At 31.8% G+C, this 20,064-nt stretch overlaps 1 protein-coding gene and 1 long non-coding RNA gene across 4 annotated transcripts; one reads left to right on the plus strand and one right to left on the minus strand.

Annotated features, from left to right (window-relative positions):
• Positions 1,443-17,897, minus strand: LOC109361764. Its single transcript, XR_002109325.1, has 3 exons — positions 17,824-17,897; positions 1,905-1,909; positions 1,443-1,454 (listed from the first exon to the last, which is right to left on the minus strand). It is a non-coding gene; the product is annotated as an uncharacterized LOC109361764 (long non-coding RNA).
• LOC109361762 (proteasome subunit alpha type-4-A-like) lies at positions 6,893-11,406 on the plus strand. 3 transcript variants are annotated; one of them, XM_019607304.1, is made up of 2 exons: positions 6,893-7,006; positions 10,492-11,406. In XM_019607304.1, exon 2 carries the CDS (start codon positions 10,498-10,500, stop codon positions 11,248-11,250), a length of 753 nt encoding a protein of 250 aa, XP_019462849.1. In that variant the 5' UTR covers positions 6,893-7,006; positions 10,492-10,497; the 3' UTR covers positions 11,251-11,406. The 3 variants fall into 3 exon arrangements, with proteins under 3 accessions (XP_019462849.1, XP_019462847.1, XP_019462848.1); XM_019607302.1 differs by having other exon boundaries at positions 6,913-7,006; positions 10,483-11,406; XM_019607303.1 differs by having other exon boundaries at positions 6,913-7,006; positions 10,486-11,406.

Consider the following 20,064-nt stretch of genomic DNA (forward strand, 5'->3'; position numbering starts at 1 on the left):
AACAAAAAACCTACAAAAACCAATAGTGGAGGAATATGAGCATTTAGATTTGATATATTCTGATATATGTGAATTAGATAGGACGTTAATCATAAATGGAAAATGTTATTTTATCACATTTGTTGATAATTGATATCATTATACTTGTATATATCTTATAAAAGATAAAAGTAAATTGTTTGACATGTTTAAGTTATATATAAGTGAAATTGAAAATCAATTCAATAAAACAAATAAAGAAACTCAGAAGCAATAGAGGCATTCAATATCACTCTAGTATGTTTAAAGATTTTTATAAATTGTCACAACTCACCCTATGACGAACATTATAATGGAGAGAAAACCGCTACTAAGATTCTCCAATATGAATTTTATTGGTCCAAGCTATTTAAGGATATACATTACCATTACCATGTACAGAATTGTGACTCATGACAATGATATTTGAGAAATTGGTAGGCAGAATGAAATCCCACTAAAATTGGCCTTTCCAACTATTTAGTATTTGAGAGATAAAGAGAAGATGCTGATCAATTTCAGGGATTAATTTAGCCTTTCAAAGATACATTGAGAGACGAGTTTTGTGAAATTAGGCATTTCAATGAAGAATTAGAGGAAAAATGGAAAGAAAATGATGGATATTTTTGGAATAAGCTAAACCATGTAAGATGCATGTGATTATATTTAACAACAATAATAAATGCATAAAATAATGTGAAGCGGGTAAAATGTATTAAAATTAAATGGGTTGAAATAATATAATGAGAGAAAAAATGTATCCACTCACTATTTATATGAGTTTTATATAATATCATTGTATCATCCATTATACATATTTAATCATCATTTACTCTTCAAAAAAGTAATCTAAATAAATAGTAATAATACAATAGTTGTATATAAATATTTAAACCAATAATAATAGACATTATACTATAAAAGAATTAGGGAGTCAAGAGTTTAATGCACCATCAGATAAAATTTTGAAATTAAAGACTATTTGATATTATAGTTTATTTGTTTATTAAAAATTAATGATATTTTATTGAGTAACTAACCACTTGTTCTTTGCTTCCATTTGATATACTAGAATGAGAGAGGAGAGAAAAATGTGTCAGAGAGTTTGGAGAGAAAGTCAGAAAGATAAATTTTATGGTCTTTGATTGTGAAGAGAGAAAAAATGAGAGAATTAAAATTGTGTGGGATTCGCAATAAATTCTTTCTCTTCAAGTTAGATGAGAAAGTGTGGAGAGAATAATAATTTTGAATGAAATGTCAAAATTACCCTTTATTTTTTCTCAACTTTTGGTTTTAAATAATATTAGTATATATAAGTCTACTTTGGATATACAAATAAACTAATTCAAATTATAATAAAATTATTTAATAAACCTTATAATATAAAATTAATGCCTGTATTTTTAATTAATAATAAAACAAAAAATATATCTTTTCTTTATTTTAGAGATATTATTGTCTTTTGAAGCATAACATCATATTTCTCTTCTCACTTTCTATTCAACCTATTGGGAATAAGCGAGCAATCAATTAGTAAAAGAGTAGAGATAAGAGAATAACACAAGGAATTTGGTAACGAGGTTCTACCAATTGTGCCTACATTCTTAGGAGCATTTAGAGGCAACCACTATGTATTAAAGAATTAGGATTTGCGTTTAGCTATTGTTCTCCTTGTTGCATTAGGTTTACATAACATAAATATATAGTTTTCTACCTCAACCCCTTTATATTAGCTCAAACTCATAACTTGTATTAATGTTATCTAGAGAATATGGGTCATTGCACAACAATCTTTATATTCGCGAATATCATCAATCTTCATCTTCCGCCATTGGGTTGGTGGCCCTCCATAGTCTAGCATTAGTGAATATTCAGCAACCTCAGACAATGCCTGAACTTGTCCATGATAATCGGCTTGGTTAACATATCAGCCGTATTTTCTGAAGTGTGAACCTTCTGCAATAGTATCTGCCCACAAGCCACAAACTCTTTGATCTTATGAAATCTCACATCAATATGCTTGTTCCTAGCATGATACACCTGGTTCTTTGCCAAGAAGATAACATTATGACTGTCACAATGCAGTGGAACTCCACCTTGCTCAATGCCTAATTCATTTACCAGCCCCATAAGCCACAAGGCTTCCTTAGAAGCTTCACTAGCTGTCGTGTACTCTGCTTCAGTTATGGACATAACAATAACAGACTGAACTAATGATTTTCACATAATTGGTCCACCTGCAAGGGTGAAGACAAACCCCATTGTGGACCGTTTATCATCCAAGTCTCATGCATAGTCCAAATCAATATAACCAATAATTGAAGGTTTACTTTGTTGACTGCCAAATATGATACCGAGACCTGTAGCCCCCTTCTAATATCTGAAAATCTATTTGACTGCTTCCCAATGTTGCTTCCTGGTTTGGACATGTACTTGCATACTTGACTAACTACTTCTGCTAAGTCCGGTCTAGTACAAACCATAGCATGCATTAAGAAACTCCCTACATTTGCATATAGAACCTTTGACATACACTTCTTTCCTTCATCTATCTTTGGATACTGATCTAGGGAAAGCTTGGAGTGATTTGCCAATGGAGTACTCACTACTTTAGCATTGCTTATATCAAATCTCTCTAAAATGTTTTTAACATAACTTTGTTGGGAGAGCCATAATTTTCTAGCTCCTCCATCCCTATGAATCTCCACCTCAAGAATTTTCCTAGAAACCCCTAAATGTTTCATGTCAATCTCCTTATCTAGCATGACTTTCAGCTCATTGATATCACTCAAATGATTAGCAGCAATCAACATAAAGTATTAGAAAAGTAAAAGAACCATCATCAAGGCTTCTCACATAAACACAACAATCATACTCACAACACTTATAACCAAGCTTCAACAGATAATTGTTAAACTATTTGTACCATTGTCTGGGAGACTACTTCAACCCATATAGAAACTTCTTCAACTTGCAAACCAAATGACTTTGTCCAATTGCACTGAAACCTTTTGGTCATGTCATGTAAATCTTATCCTCTAGTTCACCATGGAGAAAGGTCGTCTTCACGTCCATATGTTCTAAGCGCATATCACAGATGGCTACCAAGGTAAGAAGTACCCTGATAGAAGTGTGTCTCACCACTAAGAAGAAAATTTCATTGTAGTTGATCCTCTTCTTTTGTGAATACCCTTTTGCTACAAGATGTGCCTTGAAATTTTCCTATTCTTTTTCTGATATTGATGTCTTCCTCTTGTACACCCACTTACACCCAACTTTACGCTTGTCTGGGGAATGGGACAAGCTCCCAAGTTTGGTTCTTGTGTAAAGACTCCATCTCCTCTCTCATGGCACCCATCCATTGTTCTTTCTCTTGGCTGTTTATAGTCTCTTCAAAGCTACATGGATCTCCTGAACTGATATGGAGAACAACTGAACTCATATCCTCAAAGCCATATCTCTCTCAAAGTTTGATAGGATGTCTATCAATATCTCTAGAAAGTAGATACTTCTGCGCACCTGAACTTTCCGCCTGAGAATCATCATGTTCTTGACTTAAACTAGTGTGTGGTTCATTGCCTTTATTCACCTAAATCGTTTCATTGCTAACTGAAATCATATTTGATCCTAAGGTCTCTCCATTTGGCTTGGGAACCTCTGTCAAAACTGTCTATTTCAGCATGAAATTTTCATCAAACACTACATCTCTGGTAACACCACTTTTTTGGAAACTGGATCCCATAACTTGAACCCTTTCACACCTTTAGTATATCCAATGAAGATACACCTCTTTGACTTGGGATCAAGTTTAGATCGTTCATCACTAGGTATATGTACATAAGCAGGACAACCAAATATGCGTAACATATTATAATTGATTGGGTTACTTGTCCATACTTCTTCTGTAACTTTACCATTCAATTAAGCTCATGGTGATCTATTGATGACATAACATGCCATATTAAGTGACTTTGCACAAAATCCTTTGGAAAGTCCAGCATTCAGTCTCATACATTTGGTCCTCTGTATAAGAGTTCTGTTCATCCTCTCTACAACACCATTTTGCTGAGGAGTCTTCTTCATTGAAAAGTGTATATGAATGTCATGTTCCTCCCAAAATTTCTGATATTGTGATTCTTTGTACTCAATGTCATTGTCGGACCTCAAGTATTTTATTTTTCACCAGTCTGGTTCTTTACCTCTATATTCCAAACCTTGAACTTGGCAAAGACTTCTGACTTATGCTTCATAAAATATATCCAGACCTTACAAGAAAAGTCATCAACAAAGGTAAAAAAATACCTAAAACCTCCTAGAGATGGTTCCTGAGTGAGTCCTCATACATCAGTGTGGACATAGTCTAGAATGCCCCGAGTCCTGTGTTGGTCAGTCTTGAAACCAACTTGTGTTTATTTTCCAAAAACACAATACTTGCACAAATCTAGCTTGTATTTGCTGACTCCCCTCAACAATCATCTTTTGCATAGTTCTGTCATGCCACCCAAACTAATATGACTCTAACACATGTTCCATAATTTTGCAGCATCGTGGTCTAAATCGACTGAAATCTCTTCTGCCACTCCAGCAACTCCACCTAAATTTGTTCTCCCCAACAACTTGTAAGTGTTCTCAGCAATCCTCTTACCCTTCATCACAATGAGAGCACCTTTGCATACTCGAAGAATATCGCTGTCCCCATCAACTCTATAGCTAAATCCTTTGGCCTGAAATGTCCCTGCAGAAATCAAATTCTTCTTCAAATCTAATATGTGCCTAACCTTATATAACGTCTTCACTACACCATCATCCATCACAATTCTGATTTCTCCCATGCCAATAATTTCACATGCTTTATAATTTTTGAGATACACAAAACCAAATTTTTTTGTCTTGTATATGGTGAACCATTCTCTATGTGGCGTCATGTAGTGAGAACACCTAGTGTCAAGTATCCACTCATCTGCACTATGATTTGATTATACAGATAATATATCAACTTCACTGTTGTAACCGAAATCATTTTTATGTGCAACATTTGTAGATGTAGATACCCATCTTTCCTCACCGGCTTGCTGAGACTCTATTTATTGGGACAATCCTTTTTGTAATGTCTGGTCTATTTGCACTTAAAACATTCTACTAGTGTTCTGCCCCTGTAATTTATTCTTTTCCCTTTGGTAGGACCTCCTCTACCTTATCTCATCCCACACGCTTGACTCCCTTTCACATACAGACCATCATCCTGAGACACTTACCCTACATTATGTCTTCTTTGAGTGTGAGATAGAAGTGCAAATATGATCTCATCTAGCTTGATTGAGCATTTCTTGTACGTTAATGTTGTCACCAAGTGTTCATAGGAATTTTGCAAATAAGACAGTAATATTATTATTTTGTCCTCATCATCAACATTCACATCAAGTTTCTACAAGTCATTGATCATTTGATTAATATTGTTGAGATGTTGTTACAAATCAGCACCCTCTTGCATCTTCAAGTTGTAGAGTCTTTATTTCAAATACAACTTATTTTGTATAGACTTGAACATGAACTGCTTCTCTAATGTCTCTCATACCTCTATTGGTGACATCAAATCCATAACATGATACATCACCTCATCTGATAGACAGAGTCGTATGGTTCTCACATCCTTCTCCTTTAACTCTCCCCAATCTAGTTGGTCCATACTATCTGGTTTATTCTCACGCTACGCCTTTGATAAACCTTGTTGAGCCAACACATCCTTAACCCTCATTTGCCACAATCCGAAATTACTAGTTCCATCGAACTTTCGCACCTCGAATTTGGCACCTGGGTTAAGAGCCATCTGATACCAATTGTTCGGAACAAGCGAGTAATCAAATAGTAAAAAAAAATAGAGATAAGATAATAACACAATGATTTGTATTAAAGAATTAGGATTTGTGTTTAGCTATTTTTCTCCTTGTTATATTATGTTTACATAACATAAATATATAGAGATCTACAGCAACCCTTTACATCAACCTAAACTCATAACTTGTATTGTTGTTATATAGAGAATATGAGTCATTGTACAACACAACAAAAAAAAGGAGTGATAGATGAAAATATATATCTTTTCTTTCCTTCTTCTCTATTAACAAACATCATAAAAAATTATATCCTAGTACAAGGAAATAGATTATCTCCTCAAATTTACATGATGACTGACATTTGTCATATTTTAAAAGTAAATAAAAAGGAAAATATGACAAATGTCAATCATTGAATGAGTTTTGAGGAAGTAATATCACTCATAGTACTAGAATATACATTTTTCTTTATAAAAATCTATTTTATTTCTCTTTTTCTCATTTTTCTCACTTTTTTACTCACCTAGTTCTTTATTTTTATTTTCTTTTGTGCAACTAAATGACAAATTAGTATGCTATCAAGTGAATTAAAGTTAATTCATATTCTTATGAATTAAAGTTAAAATTTTGTAATTTCCATCAAATGATAAATTATCATGCTATACCAATAAAACATTGGTCTAATGATGTAAAGTCTCACTAAATCCCCAAAGTCGAATGTCTGATTCCTGGGAGCAACACTTATTGGGAGGGATACTTATTAGGAGGAACAACCACGAACTCCGAAATAAATTAATTTCTTACTCAAAAAGTTGAAAGGATATACTTAGTAGTATCAAAAAATTAGCATGCTATCAATCACCAAAATCAATAGATCTCTTGGATGAATAAAATGTTAATAATTCAATTATTAACAACAACACTTGTTGGAATAAATAATCATATATAAGTAGTGGTGAGGATATTGGTTGTTAGTATTATTTATTTTTACCAAAATCACTATTTGCTTCTATTTAATATTTTTAGAAAAAAAAAACCGTGGACTAACATTTCGTGTTTACCACTTTCAAGACTCCACTCTCTAGTCTCTACTCACTTCTTTCCTTCTGCCATCACCTTCTGTGTTTCTACCCTCCAAATTCCGCCATTTTCAAGTACGTTTTTCCTTTCCCTTATTTATGTAACATTTTCTTTCTCTCTTCTTCGATCTGTAAGTTCAAAATTCAAAATAAAATGTCCCTCTCTTATTCTAATACCTTATTGTTTTTACCACATTCTCTGTTACTGTTTTTCTTATAGAATTTTGAGCGGTGATAATTTTATTTTCCGATCTAAATCTCTGAATAAAATTTAATAAACTATGTGGCTTCTGTTATGTTGCAACATGAGAATTTTGATTATCTTTCTGGATGTGTTAAAACCTCGATCTTGGTGATTTATGCAGAAGAGTTACATGTGTATAATGATTTGAAGTAGTTGATTTATTCTGGCTTGAAAATTGATTTTAATTGTTAAATTTTGATGTTTATTTTATATTCCTTTACTTAGCTTCATATAGCTTTCACTTTTTTATCATCTGAGACAAGGCAAAACTGACTGAACTCATTGATGTAGATTGAGCTACTTATTTTATACATAGGGATCTTATTTTTACATTTTAGGTTTTAAATTCAGGATTACATATTTCATTTTGACTTCGTTCTATTTTGAATGATCTTATTATAACATATAAAATAATTAGCTTTTTATGATGTTTGTCTTTTCTGGGTTTATAAATAGGGGCTTCAGCATAAGTAATGAGTCAAATTTTCATGATTTATGGATATTGAGTTCCTGATTTCGAGAGTATTTAACATTTGAGCTAGAGGAGCACCTAGATCTCTCGGAGTAGTACTCTAGGATTTTGCAGAGGGTACCCTACCAAGAAATGCACTCTTGGATTATGTTCTACATCTGTGCATCAGTCGTTGAAGTTTGTTTCGGTTGATTGATTTTTTTTTTACTTTTCGACCCAACTCAATGGTCCCAACCATGATTTGTTGATTTGGGTTATTATGGGTTCCAGTACCTTGCTATGTATTGTGTAATGTATTCAAATTACAATTAGAGTTTTCCCTTGTTGCCCCTCTCGCTCTCCCTCACACATATGCACTTATCATAGTTCATGAGGGTCAAGGAGTTGTGCTAAAAGCAAGAATTTAGATTTCTGTGATGAAATTTATTCTTGCTCAATTGCAATGCTTACAAGTTACAACCCTTGCTATTATGATTAGTTCAAATGTTGCTTGTTATCCAAACTGTTCTATCTCTATCTAATAAGTGATGTTGTAATGTCGTTCATAATTTTGGCCTTCTAGCTAGACCACTGAACCTGCTGTCTTCTTATCTTGAATTGAGGTTTAGTGCTACTCTACCTTCTCAAAAGATAGAGAGGATAATGGCAGATTTTTTAATTTGGTGAGGGAAAACAAATAGAGGACCATTTTGTTAGTTGGAATGTGTTTTAGTTTAGGTCTGAGAATAAAGGGGCATTTGGTAATGGGAATTTGGTTCCAAAAACATTGCTCAAGTGGCTAAATTGGTGTGCCCTTGACTACTTTATGGCTACAAGTAATTATGGGTTGATATGGTTTAATTCATTATTTGTGGGATACCAGCTTAACAATAAATGCCACTCATGCTGGTCCTTGGAAATTTATCTCCAAGAAGTATTCTACTTTTAGATCACTCGTTTCTTTAGGCTACAATGATGGATTGTGTATTAGGTTTTGGAGGATGTATGGGTGGGAAATGTTACTTCATCAGAGCCATTTCCTTGCCATAAACATCTGTCTACCTTCCATAGCTTGTCCATTGAAAGATTTATTTTTCTCGATCTTGGACAAAACCTTATTTAAACCTATAAGCTTTTAGAGTATCACTGCATGGACGAAACCATTGACCTCACTTGGACCTATAACCCTTTCAAACAAATGTGTAGGTGTGTTACGGGTGGAAGGACTCTGGATTAGATTACTTATTTTAAATGTATTTCTCAGTGATTATGTTCTAGACAACTGGTTGGACCATTAGTATCAATATTATAAAAATTTGTATGCCCAAAACTTGGAGTAAATCAAAAGTGCCCAAGCATCAGATGTCTGTTTCCTATTTGATTGTAAATTGAATCGTATTGACAGGCCTACCAATGTTACCGTAGTTCACCAAACATTGACAGACAAGGGATGACTATTAGAAGGTGATTGGGATTGTATCTTAGATAAACTTTCTATTTGATTGACAAAGTTACCTAAATGAGAAACATGGATCTGCACAAGAAATGTAGGAGTAGAACACATACAACCTGCATGGTTCTCTTCCTTGCTACCTCAACTTACAACTACGCATTTTATTCTAGAACTTTGTTATCACTTTGTCAGAAGAATTCCTTACGTCTCTGCCTTTTTTATTCATTATATGATTTCCCTCTTCTAATATAACTACTCCAGGTAGTCTTGGAGGTACTAGAAACCTTTTTTTTAAAATTTATAAAATTGAGTCATCATGTTGTCAAGTATGATTGAGATATACAGATGTGTGTTTCTGATATAGATTTATCTAATTTATGTGATTTCCAAGCCTTTTGACATGAAATGGCACATCACAAGTGTCTATTTTGTGCCATCAATTTGATAGATTTCTATAATATGAATGGCTCAGAAGAATATTTGTGAGTGTATGATTGTGCTTCTAGGTCTCGTTTTTGTGTATGAACGGAATTTGAAATATATTCTTCTTAATGCTGTCTTCTACTTGCTTTCAGTTTTTCTAAGTGCATCTGAAACCTCTGTATTCTTTGGCCATAAATCATGGACTTGTCTCCTTCTATTACTTTAGTGGCACTTATTTCTTTAATAACGACTTGCAACTTTATAGAACATTGTAAGGATAAAGCTTCTATAGGCATGTGCCTATTAGGCACAACCAATCAAAATCTGAAGATAACTTTAATGATTGTAATGAGGGCTTTATGTCTTAGTTGTCTTTATTTATTATTATTTTTAAATGACTCTTAGGATTTTGATTTGTTGTGCTTAATATGTGCGGTGCCTGTGCAAGTCTTGCTCATAATGTAAGCCGAGGATGTCTATCAGATGATGTTTTTGTAAGACTTTCCTTCTGAAAATTTAATGTATGTTGGTCTTAGTAATTTTTATGGTGGTGGAAGTTGTTTTTTGCCAAAAGAACCCCAGGGTCGGTGGGGGAAGAATCTTGATCATTCCATTACTTCAAAGGATAAATTGTTTATATGAATTGTTTGAGTGATTTGTATGCATTCAGTCTTTTCTATTTATAGTAGAATAGTCCATATAGGAACCCTTAATTTTAGGTAAATAAGATCAGAAAGATAAATACATGATATGATTTGGTAATCATATATTAAATCCTAATCCTATTAATTTCAAAACTTTACTTCACTCATGTTTCTCACTTTGTTTTACCATCCTTTATTATTTAATTTTCTGTGGAATTTGCAGGTTTACAGATATAAAAGATATTAGAATGTTGATTGTTCTCTTTCCGTTTTTAACCAAGAGATACATCATTAATTCCTTTCTTTTTCTGTGCTTGCTACTTTGCTTTGAATCAGTAGTCGTAGATCAATATGTCTCGAAGATATGATAGCCGTACAACAATCTTCTCCCCAGAAGGGCGTCTATACCAAGTGGAATATGCAATGGAAGCTATTGGGAATGCCGGTACTGCAATAGGGATCTTATCAAAAGATGGGGTTGTACTGGTTGGTGAAAAGAAAGTCACATCCAAGCTTCTGCAAACCTCAACTTCCACCGAGAAAATGTACAAAATTGATGATCATGTTGCATGTGCTGTGGCTGGGATAATGTCTGATGCCAACATCCTAATCAATACCGCCAGAGTCCAAGCGCAACGCTACACACTTGCCTATCAAGAGCCAATGCCTGTTGAACAGTTAGTTCAATCTCTTTGTGATACCAAGCAAGGGTACACCCAATTTGGTGGTCTTAGGCCATTTGGAGTCTCATTTCTGTTTGCAGGGTGGGACAAAAACTTCGGCTTTCAACTTTACATGAGTGATCCTAGTGGAAACTATGGTGGATGGAAAGCTGGAGCCATTGGTGCAAATAACCAGGCTGCACAGTCAATTCTAAAACAAGATTATAAGGATGAAATCACAAGGGAAGAAGCAGTGCAACTTGCACTTAAGGTATTGAGTAAAACTATGGATAGTACAAGCTTGACCTCAGATAAGCTTGAACTGGCAGAGGTTTTTTTGTCACCTTCCGGAAAGGTCAAGTATGAAGTTTGTTCCTCAGAGTCCCTCACTAAGCTTTTGGTTAAGCATGGGGTTACCCAACCAGCAACAGACACTGCTTAGTTTGATGTTTCATGTATGATACAGTTTAATTATGTCTGTTTTATTTGTTTCCAATGTTTTAGGCATGCATCGCAGATATTGACCCTAATATATTCTGCTTCTAACTTCTAAACATTTTTTATATATTTGTAATGGCAATGGCATTGTATTTGGGCACATCTTTCATAGGTTTTCAAGGCTGATCTCATTTAAGGGATGATTGATTACTAAAGGTTTAAAAAAATCATGGTATTGATTATAATGAAACTTTTCACACGATGTTATACTTAAATTCATTAGATCAGTGTAATTAATTTCGTAGGGATCATCAAACTGAACAGTGTAATAGTATGTGGTACTGATGGTTCGTTAATTAAATTGCATACCAATAAAATTGAATTGGATATACATTTATACAAATACTAATGTTTACAACTACTAAAGAATGATAAATACTTTTATTTATATCATTTGTTAAAATAAAATATGACTTTATGATATAACATGTTTTAAAAGTATAAACAAAGGCAGCGATATAATGTTTGATCCAAATTAGGTTACTTTCATAATTTTTTGCTATTTTAGAAGAAAATGGGTATGTTTGACTGGTATAGTACTGGTAAATTTCAAATGAAAAACGGTGCAACAAATTTTAACTGGTATAATCTACTATTCTATTTCCACTATTCTACTATCTATATAAGAAAAGAAAGGTATATGGAAATTGCTAAATTAAATACTCTAAATTTTGTGACAAATATATAAAGAAAAGTGCATTTTTGTTGATATGAAAGGCTGTTGGAATTATTTAAAATGACACTCTTCATCATTTGTGATAGATATAATTTCTTCATTATATAAATTTTTACATGTTAATTTTTTTTTTCCCAATGTGTTTATTTCTGTCACATATTTTGTTCAAGAAATCTGCCATCTTTAACTCTCAAACTTATTCACTGGTATGATTTTCAATTCTTTTAACTTCTGTCTTTGTTGGTAGATATAATTTATATTATTTCTCACTTTTTCAAATTTTGTTCAACAAATTTATCATCTTCAACTCTCAAATCAAATTTAGAGGCAATTGAGCAAATCTCCAATGATCGAAGGAAATGCTCACTCTTCTTTCATTAAGGCTATTTCAAGTAACAAATCAAAGTTATTGGGAGGAGATATAACGATAATTAAGGGAATTTCATTTAAGACAATTATATTATTTAATTGAAGGATAATAATAGTATATATATTCACAAAGAAAATATAAATATTTTATTATTAGGAATATATAAAAATAATACATCAATTTTGAGAATCTTTTTATTAATTTGATTAAAATTATTACTAGAAAAATAATATATGTCAAATCTTATCCTAATGTGTTTTTTCAAACAAAAACATTATCACATTCTAATAGCTCATCAAATCTTTCACTATAACAAAATAAAATAAAAATATTTTTTATGAGGAATATACAAAAATAACAAAATATGACTCCAGTTAACAAGGAAGGTATTATTATCATTAATAACAATAACTGTAGTTCTCATAACTAGCGTGTTGACATGCACTGTCGTGCCTGTCAACCCGCTTTCCTATCGTTTGTAATGTATAGTTTGTATTTTATAAATTCAAATATAATTTTTTGCGCTAAATTTACAGTTGAATTTATTCAATTTGTCTAATATTTAATTTTTTAAATACACTTTTAAAATAAGAAGAAAATAAGGATAAAATAAGAAAATAATATTATATAGTTTTTTGGTAGAAATAAAAAGATATTGAGGGCAAAATAGGAAAACACAAATTACACCATGATGGGTGGTTATTTTGTGTTTTCCCTTTATCAATAGTATAGATATAGATAATTCTATTATCAATCATCGTAGGAACTAGGAGTATGACATTAATGACACCATGATTCAAGGAAATGCACACTCTTATTTTATTAAGGCTATTTCAAGTAACAAATCAAAGTTATTGGGAGGTAGGGATGGCAGCGGAGTGGAACAGGCACATGCAGTATTTTCCCGTACCCATACTCACTATTTATGGGTATCCGCACTATTTACGGGTACCTGCACATGTAATGGGTATTTGCGGGTATCCCACGAGTTTTTAACTTTCAATATACATTTATATATTTTATAATAATCAATACATGTAAAATAATTATTGCATAAATAGTAAAATTTATGTACATATTAAATTTATTATATATTTCAATCAATAAAATTCATTATAAGATAATACAACAATAGATAATATATAATTATAAAATAATAATAAAAATGTAATATATATAAATTATTTAATTAAAAAAATTATAAATATGCGTGTACCCGCAGGGCTAGTATCATAAAATCTGCTCCCACTCATAAGCTATTTTTATGAGTACCCACTACAGGTATTTTAATGAGTATCCACGAGGTGGATATTTTTGTCATCCCTATTGGGAGGAGATATAATGATAATTAAAGGAATTTCATAGGTAACCATTATATTATCTAATTGAATGATAACAATGATACATATATTGATGGAAAAATATAAATATTTTATTATTTGGAATATATAAAAATAATACATCAATTTTGAGAATGTTTTTATTAATTTGATTAAAATTACTGGAAAAAAATATACCTCAAATCTTATTCTAATGTGTTTTTCAAACAGAAACATTGTCCCACCTTTATAGCTTATCAAATCCTTCACTATAACAAAATAAGCTAAAACAATAGTATTAAAATTAATACTCAAGGATTTGAAATATTATTAGTATATTTCAAACTACAAATTAATACAGGTACACATAAGATTAATTATAAAATCAAGGATTTTATATATAAATCAAATACTATAAAACGTAATGAGACACAATCTGAAATTAATATAATAATAGTCTTATTTTTATTAAAATTATTGAAAAAATATGTTTTTATTTGTTTTTGTTGTGATTATGTAATTGATTCTTCAACCTCTATTTTACTAAAAGTAATTATAAGATATACAAAGTTGTATGTATTATAATATACATTTAATTTATATTTTGTTTGAATTATTTTTTATTCTTTAATTTTAGACAACACTCATTATATATATATATATATATTTTATTTTGGGTTCAGTGTTTGCTTCTAATATTTCAATGTTACTATTGTAATATTAAAATATTAATAATATCAAGTATAAAATAAATATAATAATAAAGATACTAGATTAAGAAGATTAAAAACCATAACAACTTTGAATATATTAGTATAACACATGAGAATATAAGGAATGAGAATTTGCAGAAGATTTAATTATTATCGTTATATTATTTAATTAAAATATAACAATGATTGATATATTCACGAGAAAATATAAGTATTTTTTATGAGGAATATATAAAAATAACAAATCAATTATGAGAATCTTTTATTATTTTGGTTAAAATTAACATAAAAAATTATCCCGTCAAATCTAAACTAGTGTGTTTTTCAAATAGATTATAAACATTATCCTATCCTAACCTAATGTGTTTTTAAAATTAATACTCAAGAATTTGAAAGGTATATTTCAAACTACAAATTAATACAGTTGCATATAAAATTAATTATAAAATCAAGAATTTGTATATAAATCCAATAGTATAAAAATATAATGAGCCACAATCTAAATTTAATATAATAATAATTTTATTCTTATTAAGATGATAAGGAGACAATTTTATATGATTGTTTCATATGCCATGACAATAAACAAATTACAAGGTCAATCATTAGAAAGTGTTGAATTATACTTGCCTAGACCAGTCTTTAGTCATGGTCAATTATATGTTACAATTTCAAGAGTACAAAGTAAAAAAGATTGAAGATATTAATACATGATAAAAATGGTAAAGCTCTAATGTCAACAACAAATGTTGTTTATAAGAAAGTTTTCCAAAACCCGTAATATGAATTCTACTTCTACTTTAAGATTAGTATACTATATATTATTAATTTTGCTAAATCTAACGTGTCATTTATTTCAACTTTATGAGGTTTGTTCTTTAGTGTTGTTCGGATATGGCCAAAACTGATAACCTGATTGAATAGCTTACTTCGGGAGATTGGTCGGAACAAAGCTTGGACCCGCTAGTAGAGGTTCCTAAAAAGGTTCTCCAGCGATCAAGTCAATAGAGAGATGAGAGTAAATAGGAATGAAGGCAAGCAATAAATGAGAGAATATGATATTAATGATATTTCCTATATAAGAGCTTCTTATTTATAGAGTTTAGGACGGTGGACGTGGCATCTGGACATTGGTTGATTGTAATTCAACAAATACTATAGGAGTATGGTAGGCGTATACTAGGTTGTCCTTACCATCTTGTAGGCCTGTTATTGTTGATCTGTTGGGGGCGGATGGAAATGGTAAGTGGCATAGCAGGTAGAATTTGCAAGTGGCGTAGCAGGTGGAATGTCAGCGACACATTAATGACAAATCAGATATGCATTAATGGCGATTCAGAGAGGCATTATTGATACTTACAGTAAGTCCTGTCCGCACTTGGCCGACCAGGGATGAAATGTTTTCAAGTTGGTATCCATTCGGATTACCTAGGGTGGAACAATGTTAAATACAAACTGACAACCTCTAAGGTTACATTCAATCATATGTATAATAAAATATGTTAATAATTCACAAACTACTACAACATAAAAAAAATCTACTTTCTCTTTTTTATACAACCTTGAAATTCAATTCTCTAAATTCATACACTAATAAAACACTTTGTCCATGCAAATGCACGAGTATCTTACTAGTTTTGTATGAAAATGACTTTCTTTAATTGAAATTTTTCAAAGAATTTGCACATGACACAACCAAATAGTTTTGTTAATCCTGGGTGCACAATTGTCTTCCTTATGATGTGTATAGAAGATATGCTACTCATATAAGTAATGACATTCCTACCCTATACGGTATGTTAGGACTTCATTGGAGATTTGCTGTTGCATGAAAGATTTAGGTGATGCGGCCTATATACTGTGACTAAAAGATAAAGCAATGAAGTTGATTGGCCTAAGTTAAAGCATTAACCTTCACAAGTGCTGAAACATTTCACCATGGAAGATTCCAAAAGATGGTCTTTGCCTATGTCATAAAGAAAAAGCCTATATAAGGCTCAATGTCCTTCCACTTAGGAAGAAAAGGAACACGTATAAGGTTCCATAAGCATTGGATCTAGCATGAATGTCATGATATGTAATCAACTTGATGTTTCTTATGCCTTGAGCATAACGAGAATATACGAGTCAGTTTCAAGTAAAGGTCACTAGATAAGTGTTAAGAATATCCTGAAGTACTTTAGAATAATTAAAGATACCTTCTTGATATACGGGTTGAAGATGAGCCGATTATAAAGGGTTATATCGATGCTCGCTTCCACACTGATAAAGACAACTTCAAATCGTAGTATCATATTGTGTTTTATTTGAATGGTGGGGCTATAAGATTGAAAAGTTCAAAGCAAGAAACTATACCCAATTCTACAGTATAAGTTGAATATATTAGTGCCCCAGATAAAGAATTTCACTAATGAACTTGACATTTGTTCCTAGCATAGAGCCATTGTGCAGCTGAGGAATTGAGATCTTACCGGTGATCCAAACATATACTTAGATGCTTTTATATCATTCGAGAGATTATTGATAGAGGATATGTGAATATACGTATAGTTCCAGTAAGGGATAATATTGTTGATCAACTAATTAAGCCTCCTGCACAGAAGAAGCATGGGGAACATATTAGGAGTTATGGTATTAGATTATTTGTGTATCACCTCAATTTACAAATGAAAATAAATTATGCTAATTATGGAATTAAAATGAGTTTAGGTGAAAACCGTAGTTAATTTAGATCTAACAAACTAGTTCAATATGCAGAAACACAAAAAATTTCTTTGTAATTCGAGAAGTTACATCACACCTCAAAATTTTAAATAAAAATTAAACAATTTTCATGTAAAAAAATAGTTTAAAAAATTTAGAATTGGTAGGTTTGTTCCACGATTGCATCTTGCTATGCTAGTTTAACTACTAGAGCAACTATACTAAACACATTTAACAAATACTACACATAAAAAGTGTATTTGTATAAACACTTTCAAGCTCTGCCTGGAATATAAAATGAAAAAGTTAAAATAAAAGGATTTTAATATCATAAATGATGTTATCGGACTCGATGCAAAACATAAAACTAGAAAGGCTTAAGTATAAGAATATTAATTTACAATAGCTTTCCTCCAACCCCGCCCGAATCACATAAAGTTTTACAAATACCAATGCAAAATATCATTTACTATGAAAAAAATACTAAACCAAACCAAAAGGGGGTTTATCCTAACTAGAGTTGCCATCCAACATACATCAAATTCCTAAGTGAACGGTAAAGACTTCCAACCTATATATTTGCAAATTGGATATTCATGTTAGACTTTTAAAATTTTTATGAGCCTTTAATGGTTCATAAGAACCCCTTAATTTAGGATATTAACATTATGACATTCATATGTGATAAAAGAATAGAATAAGAAATACCTGATTTCATTTGAGTTTTCTTTTATACACTTTCTGGTTACCTTTATGATTGTCTTTGTTCTCACTTCTCTGCCTTCCCTTTATGTGTTCCTTGATGATTAGAAATTCAGTTTCATTCATTCTCTATATGGCACTACACTTTCTTTATCAACCACTAATGCTTCTATAATTCTCACTTTGTATTTCTATTCATGAGATAGCAAAAAATGGATGGAATATGATTCTTTTTCAATGCATGAGTGCCTCTATTTATAGAAGAGTTTATGATGAGTTATTGGAGAAAGTAACTCTTCCACTTTCACAAAAACTACACATGAAGTGAGAGGGGAGGGAGTTAACAACACCCCCACAAGTTTGATCCATTAATTTTCAACCATCATCACATTAAGTATTTTCATTCAAACTAGTAACTTTTCAAGAACATAGACCACTAATTAGAATTAATCTAACAATCTCCCACTTGGTCCATGTGATGACTTGAAGATTCATGAATTTAATTCCGAACTTTAATTGAACCTTACTAATCATCATCCTTAATTGAATTGAAATGGTTGAATCATGGCGGTCACAAATTATATGAGGCAACCTGATCATTTCCATGTATCACAACCAACTCAACTCAACCAACTTTAATTTGAGTCTTCATTTACCTTTCGAAAACTCACCAAGTTATCTCATTAAAACCATACAAGTACAATCTTTAATATGGATAACTTAAACTTTAATTACGAAAATCAAACTTTCATTGAATTCAAATGTGTCATACAATGATAAGCAAACATCTATACATGCATATATATAGTAGGTAATATCACATTAATAAGGACTTATCTATAATGTCCATCCTTTCTACATGGCCAATGTAAATTTTGGGAGACAATCCCTTAGTTAACGGATCCACTACCATTAGATCGGTACAAATATGCTCTATAGACACTTTCTCATTCCGTACTTCTTCTTTAATTGACAGGAACTTTAAATTCATATGTTTGGTACCTCTCGAATACCTCTCATTCTTAGAGAAGAATACGGCTATAGAATTATCACAATAAAACTTCAGTGGCCTAGCTACACTGTCTATAATGCCAAGCCCTAAAGTAAAGTTACGCAACCACAATGCATGATTTGTGGCCTCAAAGCATGCCACAAACTCAGCCTCCATGGTGGACGTAACAATTACAGATTGTCTACCACTTCTCCATGAAATGGCTCCTCCACTATTAGGAAAACATAACCAAATGAAGATTTCCTTGAATCCACACGTCCTGCATAGTCTAAATCCGAATAACCAATTACCTCAAGGTGATCTGACCTTCTATACGTGAGCATGTGATCCTTAACGCCTTGCAAATATCTGAGAACCTTCTTTGCAACCTTCTAGTGGTCCATTCTGAGGTTACTTTGATATCGGTCTAACATTCCAACAACAAAGCTGATATTCGGCCGAATGCATATCTGAGCATACATTGAACTCCAAACCCCTGATGCATATGGAATTGATTCCATTTCCTTACGTTCCAAATCATTTCTTGGACATTGATTTTCACTAAATTTGTCCCCTTTCTGGATACTATCCCTGCAGAGCACTTTTCCATTATGAATCTCTCTAATACCTTATTGATATCATTTTTTAGACAATCCTAACATTCCTTGTGATCTATCACAAAATATTTCTATTCCTATCATATAGGATATCCTACTCATATCCTTGATTTCAAAATTATTAGAGAGAAAGTTCTTTACATCATATAACAATCCTTTATCATTTGAAGCAAGCACAATGTCATCAATATATAGGACTAACATTATAAACTTACTCCCATAAACTTTCATATAGATAAACCAGTTAACAGTGTTTTCTACAAACCCATATGACGTAATGGTATCATTAAACTTTATATACCATTGTCTAGAAGCTTGTTTCAGTCCATATATTGACTTATTCAATTTACACACTAGATTATCCTTTCATGTGGTCACGAACCCTTTAGGTTGGTTCATATAAACTTTCTCGTTTAAGTCACCATTCAGAAAAACGATCTTTATGTCCATTTGGTGAAGCTCTAAGTCATAATGAGCGACCAAAGCCATAACAATTCTTAAACAATCTTTGTTAGATATTGGAGAGAAAGTTTATTTGTAATCAATGCCCTCTTTTTGAATGAAACCTTTAGCAATAAGTCTAGCCTTATATCTTTCAATGTTGCCTTTCGAGTCACGCATGGTCTTAAAGGCCCATTTACAACCAACTCGTTTTGAATCCCGAGGC

The sequence above is a fragment of the Lupinus angustifolius genome, chromosome LG12 (assembly GCF_001865875.1).
Source record: "Lupinus angustifolius cultivar Tanjil chromosome LG12, LupAngTanjil_v1.0, whole genome shotgun sequence".
NCBI classification, from domain to species: domain Eukaryota; kingdom Viridiplantae; phylum Streptophyta; class Magnoliopsida; order Fabales; family Fabaceae; genus Lupinus; species Lupinus angustifolius.